This window comes from Aotus nancymaae, unplaced genomic scaffold (assembly GCF_030222135.1).
Source record: "Aotus nancymaae isolate 86718 unplaced genomic scaffold, 86718_ANA_hifiasm-v0.15.2.pri h1tg000010l, whole genome shotgun sequence".
Taxonomy (NCBI): domain Eukaryota; kingdom Metazoa; phylum Chordata; class Mammalia; order Primates; family Aotidae; genus Aotus; species Aotus nancymaae.
The window spans coordinates 30372443-30389473 of NW_026988421.1; the positions used below are offsets into that span (position 1 = coordinate 30372443).

General features: G+C 40.9%; 1 protein-coding gene, 1 non-coding gene and 1 pseudogene across 4 annotated transcripts in view; 2 read left to right on the top strand and 1 right to left on the bottom strand.

Moving 5' to 3' along the window:
- CWF19L1 (CWF19 like cell cycle control factor 1) overlaps nucleotides 1–14838 on the top strand; it is a 32714-nt gene extending 17876 nt beyond the window's left edge. For all 3 annotated transcript variants that reach the window (XM_012439583.3, XM_012439584.3, XM_012439586.2), the window contains 7 exons: nucleotides 2060–2200; nucleotides 3087–3201; nucleotides 4603–4682; nucleotides 8751–8960; nucleotides 9705–9824; nucleotides 10590–10687; nucleotides 13778–14838. In XM_012439583.3, the coding sequence (XP_012295006.2) occupies nucleotides 2060–2200; nucleotides 3087–3201; nucleotides 4603–4682; nucleotides 8751–8960; nucleotides 9705–9824; nucleotides 10590–10687; nucleotides 13778–13922 (909 nt within the window). In that variant the 3' untranslated portion in view covers nucleotides 13923–14838. The remainder of the gene's footprint in view (nucleotides 1–2059; nucleotides 2201–3086; nucleotides 3202–4602; nucleotides 4683–8750; nucleotides 8961–9704; nucleotides 9825–10589; nucleotides 10688–13777) is intronic.
- On the bottom strand, nucleotides 129–1046 carry LOC105708255 (prohibitin 1-like; annotated as a pseudogene).
- LOC135274083 (small nucleolar RNA SNORA12) lies at nucleotides 9372–9518 on the top strand. Its single transcript, XR_010341894.1, has one exon. It is a non-coding gene; the product is annotated as a small nucleolar RNA SNORA12 (small nucleolar RNA).
- Nucleotides 14839–17031: the final 2193 nt, after the last annotated feature.

The following is a 17031-nucleotide window of genomic DNA, read 5'->3' on the forward strand; positions in this document are numbered from 1 at the left end:
TCCCATAGACAACGTGCATACACAAGATAAGCAAAGCGATATTTTGTTTTGTCCATAATATTTTAAGCTTTCTTTTTAGGGGGGCAGATCGGAAGTGATTTTACCTTTATTTCTTCACTTTAAGCCAATCATGACATTTCACAGTGATTTCTGGGGTGGGGGCAGAAGGAAGACAGTGTATAATCACTGGGGCTGTGGCCCAGTTGGCCCATTGAGGTACAGGCAGGGTGGCCCCTCAGGGGCAGCTGGAGAAGCACGGACCACCCCACTGGCAGGGAGGTGATGTTCCCAGAGTGTGACAGCTGGCACATGATGTCCTCCGCAGCTCCCACTTGCGCAGCTTGATCAGATTATCCCCTGCAGTGGCCAGTGAGTTGGCGATCAGCTCGGCTGCCTTGGAGTCACCGTCAGCAGAGATGATGGCTGCCTTTTCCTGCTGCTCAGCCTTTTCCACCACAAATCTGGCACTCTGTGCTTCCTGCTGAGCCACCTGTTTGGCTTCCACTGCCTCTGTGAACTCCTTCCCAAAGGACATATGTGTCAAGGACACATCATCCAGGATGAGCCCAAAGGTAGCTGCTCGCTCCCTAAGGTCGTTGCTCACCTGCCTGGAGACCAGCTCTTTTTGGGTAATTAGTTCTCCCGCATCAAAATGAGCTACTACTGACTCGAGGATCTCGGTAGTGATAGACTGCAGCACGTTCTCATCATAGTCCTCTCTAGTGCTGGTCAAGATGCAAGGAAACTGGCTAGTGATGGGCACCAGTGGACAGTGTGATGTTGACATTCTGTAAGTGTTTGCTACCAGTAATGACTGGTACATTATGTGGTCGAGTACGGCAGACAAAGATAGTTGGTTTCTGTACCCATGGAATGAGAAAGTGAGTCTCTTCCCCTACCACAATGTTCTGTACTACACAGAATTGGTCAAAGATAACAGCTCTTTGCCCAGCATTCACATTATATAAGGCAAAGTTCACCATGCCTCCTGCAACAGCTAAGGCCAGGCCAGACTTGCTGATGGACTCAAACACTTTGGTAGCCATGTTTTCTTCTGCTGGACCTTCTCACACCTGCTTCCACTTTGACCTCCACATGAATTCCCCAGCCTATTTGAAGCTTTTTTGCTCAATTCTTGGCAAGTTTAGATTTGTAATTTTTCTTTTAATTGCCCTTTCAAACTGAATAACACTCAATATTTTCATCTGTTGTTTTATTTTCAGCGACATGTTAGCCTCAGCCATAAGCAATTTACATTTCAGTCAAAAGGTGTGCACATTTTAAAATTTGGCAAGCATTATTAAATTTATCTAAAAATTTTATTCCACTTTATACCTGTACCAGCAGTTTTTTTCCTCTCCATATTTTTCACTGGATCATGTCAAATTTGTATTAAAGTTTTTGCCAATGTGATAGATGAAATATAGTATATAATTGTTCCTTAGTTGCATTTCCCTAATCAGTAGTAAGTTTAACATCTATTTATATCTTATCTAAAGTTTTCCATGTCTGTGGCATTAGTGCAAGATTCGGATGTTTATATGAATATTTACTTCTTTGCTGCTAGTCTCTTAGGAAAAGGTTATTAGCATATATAGTAGAATTTGTATAATATCAGAGAGAGAAAACCCTAAGTTGTTCATTTGTAATATTCATTAGGAAAAAAGAATGGCAGTGCTGCAATTCTGTTGACAAAGTACACGAAGATAAGGATCTCAGAGACAGAAGCAGTTTGTCTTCAAGGTTTATAGAGCAGGTTTCTCTGGGCCTTGTAGTGACAGTTATCACTATTCCCTTATCCGAGTGAGAACTCCTGATTTGTGAGGGCTGGAGCTTTGATTTATTGTTCATTTTTCTGTTAGCCCTTGCTGAACCCCTGCAGAGGCCACTGAATTGGCATTTGATTTACTGTTTATTCTCTGAGCTATGGATGGGCTGGTTGCTGTTTTAATTTTACTGAGCTTCACGTTTTTCTGTGAAACCTTCATAGTAAAATAGGTTGATTACATTTGGGTAAATAATATTTCCCCTAATGTGGTTATGTTCTTTTTCTCTAAAGTATCTTTACGCATTCAGTATTGTTCCCATGAAGCTAATGGATGCAGCAGAACTGATAAAACAGCCTCCAGATGTCACTGAAAACCCTTACAGAAAATCTGGGCAGGAAGCATCCATTGGAAAGCAAATTCCTACCCCTGTGGTATGTTCTGATTGAGGGTTGGCATTTTCTGGGCAAGGCTGCCTGTTACATGTGTTATTTTCCTGGTTATAGTGTAGTACATAAGACAAGTTTAATCCTTAGAATCTAAATCTTTTCTCCCCCCGCCCCGGGGAAATCATAATCATGTTTAGAAAAATCTTAGTAGATTTCAACTAAGCTTAGTGTTTTTTATTGTAGTTTGGGGTTAATAGTTTCATACATTGGGTCTTTCTTTGTCCAAACCGGATTCATACATTTGGGGTTACCGTTTCATTTGTAAAGTCTTTGTCTAAAGTTGATTATCTGTTCTTAGCTCTTTAGGCAAGGACCTAGCAGCTTCATAGCAATGTAATTTGTGATTTTATGATGATTGCTTGTAGGAAAATAAGATGCACTCCAAAGAAATTTTCTTAATAGCAGAGTTTTCTCATTAATTTTTTCCCCACTAAAGCAAGGAATGTCAAGTTCTCTTACTAGCATGCATGGTCTGCTTTCACAGCCTTTTCTTTCTTTCTGAGCAGCCTTCTCATCTCCTAATTAAGGCTGAATTAGGTTTGTTTGACCTGTGAAATTATAGGACTACACTATGTCCCTGTTGAGAGAAAAAGGAAAAACTAATTTAGGTGGGTCCATGTTGTTCAGTTTTAGGCAAGAATTACTTTATAACTTGCATTTTAACTTGTTTTCTAAAGAGATGAATTTGGTGTTGATGTATGACTGAGAGCTCAGGCATCAGAACTGGGATTTGCTTCCCTAGAATATGCAGAAAGGACTGAGAGGAAAGATAGATATGGCACGGCAGGAATGTTCCCTAGTATGTGAATGGTTGGCTACTTATCTAAAGGTTAGTTGAATAACATTTAATCTTCTCCTTTTGGCCATCCAGGAAGAATCAGCCTGTCAATTTTTCTTTGATTTAAATGAAAAGCAGGGAAGGAAGCGTTCATCCACAGGTAGAGATAGCAAATCTTCTCCTCACCCAAAGCAGCCTCGCAAACCTCGTAAGTACCTTTATTCTATAGGTCTCCTCTATGAACAATAACCGTTATTTTGGCTTTTGTTTGGAAAGCAGCATTGTTAAGAGAGCCTCTTCTGGCAGTGGAGAATTGTGCAATAGGTCATTAGGACCAATAGTAAAAATAAAATACAAACATGGCCTTGGCTGGCTGTTGTGACTGCACAATCTTATATTCCCACCAGCAGTGTATGAAGGTTTCTGCCTTTCCACATCCTTGTCAGCATTTGTTATAGCAATAGCCAGTTTAACAAGATAGCTCCCTCTTTTCCTCTCATAAATAGGTATGGTTCTCTAGGGGTGATGCTTTTATATACTTCTTCTCTGTATTTTTAGCCCATCTACTTGAGAGTGAAGAGTTCCTTTTGCTAATTACCATTTAAAGCAATTTTCTTTGTCCTAAAAAGGCAGTCTTCTGTTGCTTATATACCCATATTGGGTTAAAAATGTTGATAGTTTTTTTATAGCATCAGATTCAGAAACTAGAGCTTTATGAATTTTTATCTAGAATGATGTAGTGCTGGAAACTGATTCACACTAACTGTAATCCCAGCACTTTGGATCACTTGAGGGCAGGAATTTGAGACCAGCCTGGCCAACATGGTGAAACCCTGTCTCTACTAAAAATACAAAAAATTAGCCTGGCATGGTGACACTGCCTGTAGTCCCAGCTCCTCAGGAGGCTGAGGCAGGAGAATCACTTGAACTCAGGAGGTGGAGGTTGCAGTGAGCCAAGATGGCATCACGCTCCAGCCTGGGTGACAGAACAAGGTTCTCTCTCAAAAAAATAAAATAAAAATGGCCTGACTTTGAAGCTGTTCTGAGGAACTTCCTGTAAGTTCCTGTAAGAACTGTGGAAAAAGCACCTTTTCTTTGTGTCTGTAAGACATGATGAGGTAAAGAGCCTCCAAAACCAATGTAGGTTCATAAGATAATAGAATGATCAAACTGGGAGGAAGGACTTTAAGGCTGTTTCATTGAGATTCTCTTTCTCCATCTTTTTGTTTCAAAGAAGAAGCTGACCTTGGGAGAGTAAATTTTCCAGGGTCGTGGCTAACGGCATAGCTGGGTTATAATTGGGGCTCCTGACACCCAGTTCAATGTTCTTTTGTTGTAGCCTATTGCTAGTTATGTGCTACTTTAATCAATGTGTGATTTTGCACTTGTGGGTTACCTTCCTATGGATTGGTTACAAATTCTAATGGAGGTTTAATTTCATTGAAAATGTTCATAGTGGGTCATAGTGAGGAACACAGGCTTAGCCATGAGGCAGTGTTGTATAACAGTCTTTTTAGGTTATAAAAATCAGACAAGGCTGAGTTCTGTGGGGTGATTATATGCTGTAGTGCTTGGACCATAGTAACACCTGGTTTTCTTTTACATGAAGCTCAGCCTCCAGGACCCTGCTGGTTTTGCCTTGCTAGCCCTGAAGTGGAAAAGCATTTGGTGGTCAACATCGGCACACATGTGAGTTACTTCCATGGATCTTTATAGAGAAGGAGATGCCTATTTGTTTTTTATTAACTTTACGGAGGCATAATATACATATAAAATTTACCCATTTTTAAGTGTACACTTCAATGATTTTAGGTTACTGAGTTGTGCCACCATCACATAGTATAGTTTTAGAACATTTTTATCATTGCAGCATGCCCATTTACAGTTATCCCTGTTACCAACTTTAGCCTCAGGCAGCCACTAATCTACTTACTATCTCTATAGGTTTTCCTTTTCTGGACATTTCTTATAAATGGAATCATACAACCTGTGGTCTTTTGTGGCTGGCTTCTTTTACTTAGCATAATATTCTTGGGCTTCATCCATGTTGCAGCATGTATCAGTATTTCATTCCTTTTTATTGCCAAATCATATTCTAGTATGTAGATATACCACATTTCGTCTATATCTGTTTATCAGTTGATGGACATTTGGGTGGTTTCTACTTGATGGGTATTAGAAATGATGCTCCCATAAAACATCTGCATGTAAGTCTTTGCGTGGATATGTTTTTATTTTGGATAGATATAGGAATGGATTTGCCAGGGTATGTGGTAAATTTATGTTTAACTTTTTAAGAAACTGCTAAACTGTTTTTCAAAATGACTGTACCATCTTATATTCCCACCAGCAATGTATGAAGGTTTCTGCCTTTCCACATCCTTGTCAACATTCGTTATAGCAATAGCCAGTTTTATAAGATAACTCCCTCTTTTCCTGTCTTATAAATAGGTATGGTTCTCCAGGGGTGATGTTTTTGTGTACTTCTTGGACTCTCTGTATTTTTAGCCCATCTACTTGAGAGTGAAGAGTTCCTTTTGCTAATTACCATTTAAAGCGATTTTCTTTGTCCTGAAAAGGCAGTCTTCTGTTGCTTATATACTCATATTGGGTTAAAAATATTGATATTTTCCTGAGGAAATATTTACAAGCCTTTTTTGTTTTGTAACAGTTTTGGGAAGTGGGGTCCCTAATAAGAGGTGATTAGGGCATGAGGATCTGCCCTCATGAATGGATTAATGTTATTACAGGAGTGGCTTATCATGAGATTGGCATTGTTAAAGTGAGTTCAGGTCCCCTTTTGCTCCTCCTCTACTCTCACCTTCTCTTGCCTTTCTGCCATGGGATGATGCAGCATAAAGACCATTGCCAGGTGCCAGTGTATGCACTTGGACATCCCAGTCTACAGAATCACAAGCCAAATAAATTTCTATTCATATAAATTATAGTCTGTGGTATTCTATTAATAGCAACACAAGATGGACTAAGACAATTCTTAGTGTATAGTGCTTCTGAAGACAGATGCCTTCATCCATTTCTCATTGATTTGTTCTAATTTTGGTTTCTGGGGTTGACCCTTTCAACTAACAATCTGAGGACCCTTTTTTGTGTCTTCCATCCTATAGACTGACTACAGTCTCAATTTCATCTTTCACTTTAAGTCACTTAACACTTAAGGAGTTACACTCCTATCTGTATTGTTTCCACCTGAAGAGTCTCAGTCTTTAACATTTTAAAAAATGTCTTAATTAGTGGCACACTCCTTCTACTAGGAGGAGCACTAATGGAGTCAAGGCCTTTGACACAATTGAGCCATAGAACCTGTGGATGAAGTATTCAGTGGAATAAGAGCAAACTTGAGAAGCTCTGACCTTTACAGCAGTGCCCTTTTTGGATGATCTCTTTTGCATCTTTTTTCCTCTTTGGATTAGCGTGTGCCATTTTTCTCTCCCACACAATGTGTGTAGTAAGGCAGGCTTTGAATTGCCTTCTGTTTGGGAAGCTTCAATAGGTTCAAGGTTGCATGCAGGGGATAAGAGATTTGGAAAGTGTGACATAGCTCAGTGCTGCTCTAGGCCTCAGTGAGAAGTGACTTTTCTTTTTCATTCATTTTTCCATTGTCCAGGTTATCTAACTCAGGGTGTGGGCCAGGGCATCAATCAAGGAAACCTGTTTTCTTCTCATCTAGGCCTAAAACTAGAGGGGGAAAAAGGTCTTGTTTGTGGCCCAACCTAACATTGCAAGTAGGCCACGTGAGCATTGTAGCCTAGAGGCTACACTGTCCTTTGATAGAAACCTCTTACAAACCTGTAATGACTTTTGGGTGTCTGCAGAAGGGTTTGGGATCTTCTCTCTGCAACCATTCTTTTTGATTGCCTTTTTTTTTTTTTAACATTTTTTTTCTGTGGCTTTCTCTGTCTTTGCTATGCCTTCCTCAAGGGTAGTATGTAGAACTGTGCTGATGGTCCATAGCCACAGATTAGTAGAAAAGGGGAAGGGCTGCAGAGAGTCCAAAATAATTATTGCAAAATCAATGGATTTTACTTATGGAAAGAAACATTTATTTAGGGCATATTTATACATGGTTAGAGATAATTCAAGTACAGAGCAGATTAGAAGGTGAGCTTTTGAAAGAGAGAGGAGATTGGGTGAGTATGAAACTAGTCACAAAAATAGGAAGTACATGGCTGGGTATGGTGGTTCACGCCTGTCATCTCAGCACTTTGGGAGGCTGAGGCAGGAAGATTGCCTGAGGTCAGGCATTCGAGACCAGCCTGGCCAGTATGGTGAAACCCTATCTCTACTAAAAATACAAACATTAGCCAGGTGTAGTGGCAGACGCCTGTAATCCCAGCTACTCAGGAGGCTGAGGCAGGAGAATGGCTTAAACCCGGGAAGCAGAGGTTGCAGTGAGCTGAGATTGTGCTATTGCACTCTAGCCTGAGCAACAAGAGTGAGACTTCGTCTCAAAAAAAATAAAAATAAAAATAAAAGAAATTAGAAGTATAGCATTAGAGGTGGTGCGGAGGAGCTATTTAGTTTATTCTTCATTACCCAAAGAGTGCACATCACAATAGAAAAGCTGATGTTCATGTCAGTGACCTTCTGACACAAAAAGCTAGAAGACTCAGGTTTCTAGAGTAACCTTTTAAACAAATACGATATAAAATGGTTATTATAAAAATAAAAAATGTTTTAGTGTCTATGAGGTGTTTGTTGTTGTTGTTGTTGTTGTTGTTGTTGTTGTTGTTTTTTGAGATGGAGTCTTGTTCTGTCGCCCAAGCTGGAGTGCAGTGGCATGATCTCAGCTCACTGCAACCTCTGCCTCCCAGGTTCAAGCAATTCTCCTGCCTCAGCCTCCCAAGTACCTAGGATTATAGGCACGCACCACCATGCCCAGCTAATTTTTGTATTTTTAGTAGAGGCGGGGTTTCACCCAGTTGGCCAGGCTGGTCTCAAACTCCTGACCTCGAGATCCACCCACCTCGGCCTCCCAAAGTGCTGGGATTACAGGCCTGAACCACTGTGCCCAGTCTGGATAATTTTTTCCTAAAGTATCTATGTTTGCCTGTACTGATACTCATTGGGCCCTTCTGTGCTCACTCATGGCATCTTCCCAACAGAGAATATCTGAGTGATAGAACATTCTTGCATGTTTTGTTTTTTACAGAAATATTTTTAGTTGCTATTAAAGGCTGACATTCATTGTTGGAAACCGTTCTTTTCTGCCTCTTTGGATGCATCTGAGTTTGAGGTTTTACTTTCCTCCCACCCCATTAGGTTGTACGTTTGTTTTGTTCTGTAGAGTTTAGTCAGCAGGTTAAGGCTTAAAGTGGTTGTTTTTGTTTTTGTTTTTTGTGAGCGAGACTCTTGTCTCAAAAAAAAAAACTGAAAAACTGTTTTCAAGTTTAGAGCCTGAGAGGGAAAACCCAACGGTTTGTACTGGTTTCCTTCAGCATAGTGTATTTGAAGCCAAAAGCCTGCTTGTGTGCCTCTCCCAATTCATTTACTCCTAATTCATTTGCTACTTGCATAGAAATTTTTTATATGTAATCTCATTCTTCAGATGAGAACATTATACTTGAGAACATTGTTGCTACGTCTTCTAAAATTAGATTTTTTAAAGTAAGAGAATTTTTATTGATAACCTCAAATACTTTCTCCTACACCTTCATGCTCACTCTTTGTATAGGCTTTTCTCCCTGGAGAATCCTACATGCAGTATTGATGTCTCAATTCTGTCTGCTGCTTCTGTAGTGCTACCTTGCCCTGGCCAAAGGAGGCTTATCTGATGACCATGTCCTCATTCTGCCCATTGGACACTACCAGTCAGTGGTGGAGCTTTCAGCAGAGGTAGTAGAAGAGGTGGAGAAGTATAAGGCCACACTGAGACGGTTCTTTAAGAGTCGAGGGAAACGGTGTGTTGTATTTGAGAGAAATTATAAGAGCCATCACCTCCAGCTACAGGTAGGTGGTCTGTCCATAGGAACTTGGAAGGGTACTATGGGGACCTTGAAACTGATAAATATTTAAATAATGTTTAGCTTTAATATTTAAAATATTTAATATTTTTATATTAATATTTAAATGTTCATTTAAAAAGTTAAAGAGTATCTGGTGGTAACCCCAGAGGTTTCACAGGGAAGTGTGTGGTCAGTACAAGTAAACAGCAGAGATAGTAAGTTCCTTGTTTGGAGAAGGAATGGGTAGTTGAGGAAGTTCCAAGGAAGATGTGGGGCTTGCTGGATAAGAATTTGGAAGAAAGTGAGTATTTTGTGTGGAGGCCTAGCATGAGTAAAATCTTAGTAGTAGGAAATAGTCTCAAAGCCTGCATGGGGCTAGCAGCTCAGAAAATCAGATTGTTTATAGATCATTTGTAGTTGTGGTGGTTTTCTTTTTGGCACATTTGTTAAGTTTTCAAATGGGCCTAACTCTGCCACATATATTATGTCGGAGATGGCAAAGGCTTGTGACAGAGATATCTCTCTTAAGCCTTTCCTGCATCAGAGAATGGCTCCCACATGTGGCAGGCTATCTCATAAGTTTAAGTCCTTACAGACAGGCTGATGCAGGCTTGTCTGGCTTGAGGAGATTCTGTGCTGAGGGGTGTTTCTCCACCCCTATGATGGATTTGCTGCTTCTCAGAGACTGTACAGGGACAACTTCTCTGGGACCTGCACAAAGAATTTCTCCTATCCCCCTAACCCCCAGGTCATTCCTGTCCCAGTCAGTTGCTGTGCTACTGATGATATTAAAGATGCCTTCATTACCCAGGCACAGGAGCAGCAGATAGAGCTGTTGGAAATCCCAGAGCACTCTGACATCAAGCAGGTGAAATGGAGGGGATGGTGATATTCAGGGAAGAGTAAGATCTGGTTTTTGACATGTTGAGCCTAAGGTGCTATCAAGGCATTCCAAAAATGTTATTAAATAGGCAGTGGGTTTGGGCATGGTGGCTCACACCTGTAATCCAACACTTTGAGAGTCCAAGGTGGGAGGAGCACTTGAAGCCATAGTTCGATACTGGCCTGGGCAATAAAGTGAGACACCCCATCTCTACAAAAAATAAAAAATAAGCTAGGCATGGTGCCACATGCCTGTAGTCTTAGCTACTCGAGAGGATGAGAGGCAGGAACATCACTTGAGCTTAGGAGTTCGAGGATATAGTGAGGTATGATCGCACCACTGTACTTCAGCCTGGGGAACATAGCAAGACCTAGTCTCTTAAAAAAAACAAAAACAAAAAACAAACAAACAAAAACGAGGCAGTAGACAATCTGGAACTAGAGCACTGGGTATTGACTAGATTGGAGATGAAGAGGGCATTACTGCAAATTTAATGCTTTCCTGGGAAGAGCAAGAAATTAGAATTTCCTAAGGTGGAAACTTAGAAGGATGGATGCCACTGGGAGGATATTTGTAGTATCTTCCAGTTAGTTTTTTAAGTCCTAGTTCCACTAAGTGGCTTGGGATCTATAGCTATATACACATTCTTTTTCTTGTGCATTTAGACTGAATTCTTTGCCTAGAGATGAACTAGGATGGTAGATTTCTGAAGCATTGTTGAACATCCTTATACACCTCTGTTTACTTTAGATTGCACAACCAGGAGCAGCATATTTTTATGTTGAACTTGACACAGGAGAAAAGCTTTTCCACAGAATTAAAAAGAATTTTCCTTTGCAGTTTGGAAGGTATGTTTTTCTTCTTTTCAATGTATTTTTACTAGACCTGCTATGAATGAAATAGTGGGCTACATGGACAATGGATAAAAAGCTAAATTGTAAACAGTCTTTGCCTCAAAGGACCCATGGTCTTAGGGTAAGTCAGATTTTTACATATATGACAGTAATGTCATGGAGAACGTGAAGAATACCATGACAGAGTTTTGGGGAACAAAGTGCTGTAGAAATTCAGAAAAGGGAGAGCTCATTTCTACTTGGTGAAAGCCTTCATGAAAGTGATGAAGTTGAACCGGAGGGATCTATTTAGAGGGCAAAGGTTGGGGTGAGGGCATTCCAGCCAGAAGTGCTAGAGAACTTTAACTGAGCACATACTCTGTGCCAAGAACTTTACAAATACATGCCTCATTTAATCTTCACAACTCTGTAAGGTAGGTACTGTCATTCAAATTTACCAGTGTGGAAAATGAGGCTCTAGAGCAAGTGCCCAATAGACTTTTCACAATGATGGAAATGCTCAATTATCTGCATTGTCCAATAAAGTAGTGACTAGACATTTGTGGCCACTGAGCGCTGAAATGTGGCTAATGTGACTGAGGAACTAAATTTTTTTATTTCAATTTATTAGAATTTAAATTTAAATAGCCATACCTGGCTAATCATTATTCCACTAGATAGCCGGCTGTAGAGAGGTTAGATAGCTTGTTCATAGTCACACAGTGATAGGGTCACACCCAGGCCTGTTGGAACTGAAGCCCCCTCCAGGCCTTTAGAATACTGTAGGATACTGAGGTTAAGGCCTCGACTCAGGCCCACGTAGGCACAGCAGCACAAGCCCAATGTCAACAAAACAACTTATCTTGGCTCTTAGGACTAAGGAATAACTACACACAGATACACAACAAACTGCCTTCTAATTGCCATTGCTTTATATTTTTACTTATTTCGATATATTAGAATTGTATTACACATTTATATGGTTCATTTTCCACTTTGAAGATACAGTAAATAGAAGAGTTAGAAACAAATCACATGAGTTCTTCAAAAGTCAAAGAACCTAAGCTCCCTGGGCAAACTTTGAGCCTACTGTTTCAAATGTAAAATGAAAATAGAACTATCTTTCTTGTACAGCTGGAAAAAAAATGCCATTTTAAATATTTTGTTAACTATAAAGTGCTATATAACTATAAATTAGTATCTTGATAATTACTCAATATTAAAAATACAACTATCATAAGCACAAAACCATTCAGAGAATCTCCTTTTTGTATGCTTTATATGCCTATGTGTATCTGCAATCGTGTGCTTATTTTGTCAGTGTTCAAAACCACATCTGTTGCTGAGGCAACACCCAGGCCTCTTAAAAGTCGAGGTCTTAACCTCAGTATTCTACAGTATTCTAAAGGCCTGGAGGAGGCTTCAGTTCTATTCCTCATATCAAGCAAAACATGACTGCAAAACCACACCGGGGGTAACGTAACTTAGGCAAAGATTAAAGATAAGAGGATGCTGACAAGAAGAGACAGTTTGAAGGGGAGTGAAAAATGTGTAGAACAGAGTATCTGATGCTGGTGTCTGTGATTTGCACTATTTTTTCTCCCCTAGTTAAATATGGGCTTTGATGAGTCTTGAACCTGTCTTGGACTAATTCAGAAAGCCTCCAAGAGATTGCCCCCTTAGATAACTCCTGTAAATGTAGTCATCTACATTTTTCAAAAAGATGATTTTTTGTTATTTTTGTTTTTGTTTTTGTTTTGAGATGGGATCTTGCTCTGTTGCCCAGGCTGGAGTGCAGTGGCACGATCTTGGCTCACTGCAACCTCCGCCTACTGAGTTCAAGCAATTCTCCTGCCTTGGCCTCCCAAGCAGCTGGGGCTACAGGCGCACACCACCATGCCCAGCTAAAAAAATATAATTGTTAAATGGGAACAAGCGTGTTATGAGATTCAGACATCTGACATGATCTTTTCATTGTTGCCTCAGCAACAGATGCGGTTTTGAACACTGACAAAATAAGCACACGATTGCAGATATACATAGGCGTATAAAGCACACAAAAAGGAGATTCTCTGAATGGTTTTGTGCTTATGATAGTTGTATTTTTAATATTGAGTAATTATCGATACTAATTTATAGTTATATAGCACTTTATAGTTAACAAAATATTTAAAATGGCATTTTTTTTTCCAGCTGTACAAGAAAGATAGTTCTATTTTCATTTTACATTTGAAACAGTAGGCTCAAAGTTTGCCCAGGGAGCTTAAGTTCTTTGACTTTTGAAGAACTCACGTGATTTGTTTCTAACTCTTCTATTTACTGTATCTTCAAAGTGGAAAATGAACCATATAAATGTGTAATACAATTCTAATATATCGAAATAAGTAAAAATATAAAGCAATGGCAATTAGAAGGCAGTTTGTTGTGTATCTGTGTGTAGTTATTCCTTAGTCCTAAGAGCCAAGATAAGTTGTTTTGTTGACATTGGGCTTGTGCTGCTGTGCCTATGTGGGCCTGAGTCCCCTAGAAGGAGAAGTAGAGGAATTTTGAATCAGAGTGGGTATGACTAGGCACCTGACTCTGCAAACTCATGTCTAATTGAGGTGACAAAACTACAGTTTAAGGCAGGATGTAATCACAGTTAATATGGCTCTTTGGTTGTGTTATCTCTCTACTTCAAAAACCCTGTATGGTGGGTGTTCTTATTTGCATTTCATAGGTGAGGAAATCAAGACTCAGAGATGAAGTCATCTATCTAAGTCATAGATAGCAAGCGGCAAAGCTGGAAATGAAATCCAGTCTCTGATCTTTCTCACACCAGGGCCTGCCCTTTTTCTACTATGTGGTAATGCTTCTCTAAGTACCAATAATATAGTTCCAAGTTTTTCAGGAGAGGGAGAAGTAAGTGGGGTTTGAAGGATTAGGAAATACATAGTACCTGAGCTGGTCATTTAAAATGGGTATGATTTTGATCAATAGCATGGCAGAGATGGCACTCAGGGCAGGAGAGCAAAATCAGATAAATTTGCATACCTTCTTTGGGTGATATTGAGGAGAGCTCAGGCTGATAGTTTCCATTTTGACTTCTTTGTGCTTTTTCTGCAGGGAGGTCCTGGCCAGTGAAGCCATCCTTAATATTCCTGATAAGTCTGACTGGAGGCAGTGTCAGAACAGCAAAGACGACGAGGAGACCCTAGCTCGCCGCTTCCGGAAAGATTTTGAGCCCTTTGACTTTACTCTGGATGACTAAGCAAAGGGAAGAACTTCTTATGAACTTCATAGGAAGTAGTAAAAGCCTTTTTTTTTTTTAATTAAAAAAATTTATTTCAAGACAAGGTCTAACTCTGCTGCCCAGGCAGGATTGCAGTGGCGCGATTGTGGCTCACTGTAGCCTCAACCTCCTAGGCTCTAGAGTTACTCCCACCTCAGCCTCCTGCATAGCTGGGACCATGGGTGTATGCTACCAACACCTGGCAAACTTTTTTCATTTTTTGTAGAGATGTTGCCCAGGCTGGTCTCTAACTCCTAGGCTCAAGGCATCCTCCGCCTTGGCTTCTTAACTTGCTGGGATTATAAGCATGAGCCACCATTCCTGGCCTAGAAGCCTATTTTTAAAGAAACTACAGTCTCCCATGGGGGGACTGTTTCCCTGCCTCTTTTGTGCAGTCCCATGGAACTGCCTGCAGCAAGAGACCTAAGATTGAATCTTTTGGGGGAAAAAGTCATTCTGGCATGAAAATCCTATGTTAAAAGCATGTCAGCAGGTACAGTGGCTCACGCCCATAATCCCAGTACTTTGGGAGGCTGAGGTGGGTGGATCACCTCAGGTCAGGAGTTTGAGACCAGCCTGGCCAACATGGTGAAACCCCATCTCTACTAAAACTACAAAAATTAGTTGGGTGTGGTGGCAGGCGGTTGTAATCCCAGCTACTCAGGAGGCTGAGTCAGGAGAATCACTTGAACCGGGGAGGCAGAGGTTGTAGTGAGCTGAGGTCGTACCATTGCACTCCAGCCTGAGTGACAGAGTGAAATTCTGTCTCAAAAATAAAATAAAATACAATAAAAGAATAAAATAATGTCTGTCATCCAGCTCCAAGTACAGCTTGTGTATATCAACATTTTCAAAAACCTTTAAATGATCAAATAAATCCAGATGTTTTCCCATAGTTGAGAATTGTCTTGTGTTCATGTTGCCTATGACCATTGAAATGAGGTAGTATGTGTAATAGGAGGGGCTAGAGCTTTAGGCCCAGCTGTTAACCCAGAATCACACAGGGTGGTTTCTCCATGAGCAACCCAAAGTAGAGAAGGGCTCCAAGGCTTTTGCTACTTTTCTCTTAAAGCATTCATCTTATTCACAGATAAGAGCCCATTTAGTCCTTCAGATGTTTAACTCCTATGTGCCAGGCATTCTTCTATGTTCCAGGACCATAGCCATGTCCCAATGTGGTCCCTGTTGTCCCAGAGATTACAGTTTACTGGGGAAGATAAAGGACAGATTTAAGGGAAAAAAGAGAAATTCTGCTTTGGATATGTTATTTTAGGTGCTTGATAGATCTAATGTGTGTCTGTTGTGCTGTTGGGCAATTCTAAACTCATCGGGACCTGGGTTAGTTACAGGGCTTTGGGGATCATCAGGGTATAGGCCATAGGTGAAATTATGACAATAGATGAAAATAAGATAGAGTAAATACAGTCCTGAGCTGAAGATGATTACCTGAGAAATATCAGTATTTAAGGAGTGCTTGAAAGTACTGATCTGGTTGGGTGTGGTGGCTCATGCCTGTAATCCCAGCACTTTGGGAGGCTGAGGCAGGCGGATCATGAGGTCAGGAGTTCAAGACCAGCCTGGCCAATACGGTGAAACCCTGTCTCTACTAAAAATACAAAAATTAGCCGGGCATGGTTGTGCGTGCCTGTGGTCCCAGCCACCCGGGAGGCTGACGCAGAAGAAGCACTTAAACCTGGGAGGCGGAGGTGGCAGTGAGCCGAGGTCATGTCACTGCACTCCAGCCTGGGTGACAGAGCGAGACTCCGTCTCAAAAAAAAAAAAAAATAGTGATCTAACATTTACATGGAGAAGGAGCAAAGAGAATGCTGTATATTAGAAGCCAAAAGAAAATATTTTTACCTTTATATTGGGCACTTATGGTCCAGATACTGTTGAACTTAATCTTCACAAAATCTCCATGAGGTGGGTATTACCTCTATTTTACACATGAAAAAAACTTGAGACTCAGAATATTGAAGATTGTGGAGCCTGGGGTCCACAAGTTTAGGCTTTTTTAAAAACCTGAAGGCCAGGTGTGATGGGTCACACCTGTAATCCCAGCACTTTGGGAGGCTGAGACGGGTAGATCACGAGTTTGAGACCAGCCTAGCCAACATGGTGAAACCCCTGTCTGTACTGAAAATATAAAAATTAGCTGGGCGTGGTGGCAGGTGCTTGTAATCCCAGCTACTCAGGAAGCTGATGCAGGAGAATTGATTGAACCTGGAATGTGGAGGTTGCAGTGAGCCAAGATTGTGCCATTGCACTCTGGCCTGGGTGACAAGAGCAAAACTCCATTTCAAAAAAAAACAAAACTCAAATTATGGCCCCGAGAATGGGAGCATTTAAAGAGTTACCTAAGGGAACCAACCTAGTTTCCACAAAGATGGCCACTTTGGGGTCAGCCCAATCATCAGTATCCCTGGGTCCTTAGCATCCCTTCTTATCCCTTGTGAGTGGGAATTATGAGATTACAGCCCCACCTGTGGAAATTGAGCACACTAGCACTGGCTATGCTGTACATAGGCAAACAAGAGGGCTTCATACTGTTAGAATAAACTGTACCACAATTCTCTGTGCAGTCTGCCCAGCTCTAAATGACATGTCCTCAGAGGCACCATCATCTCCCAAGTCCATGGAAACCATGCACTTAGAGAAACCAGAACCTCCCATACCACATGTTACTAATGACCTACAACATCGACGTGGTCTGTATCATGCAGCACTCAGCATTCTGGTTGCAGCATCACATTTCTCAAGAATTTGATTCCATGCTGATTACTTGGAGTATTGAAATCTCCCAGGTACTATGAAGGTATGGCCCTCTCAGAAGACCAGGAGCTGGTTCTCCTATGCTATGGCAATCTGCCACCCAGAAGCACTTGCTGCACCAACAGCAAGGCAAGCTTGCCTCTGCAGCCCTGCAGCACCCATCAGAAACACTTATCACAATGAATTACTGTGCTGGCAAACCCATAACTGGACTGCCATACAGCGAGCTCCATGAGGCATCTAGGGAAAAAGCTCCCAAAATCCAGAGAAACATTGTTTACTCCGGAATAGAGTCACATCCTTGAATCATTTGGGA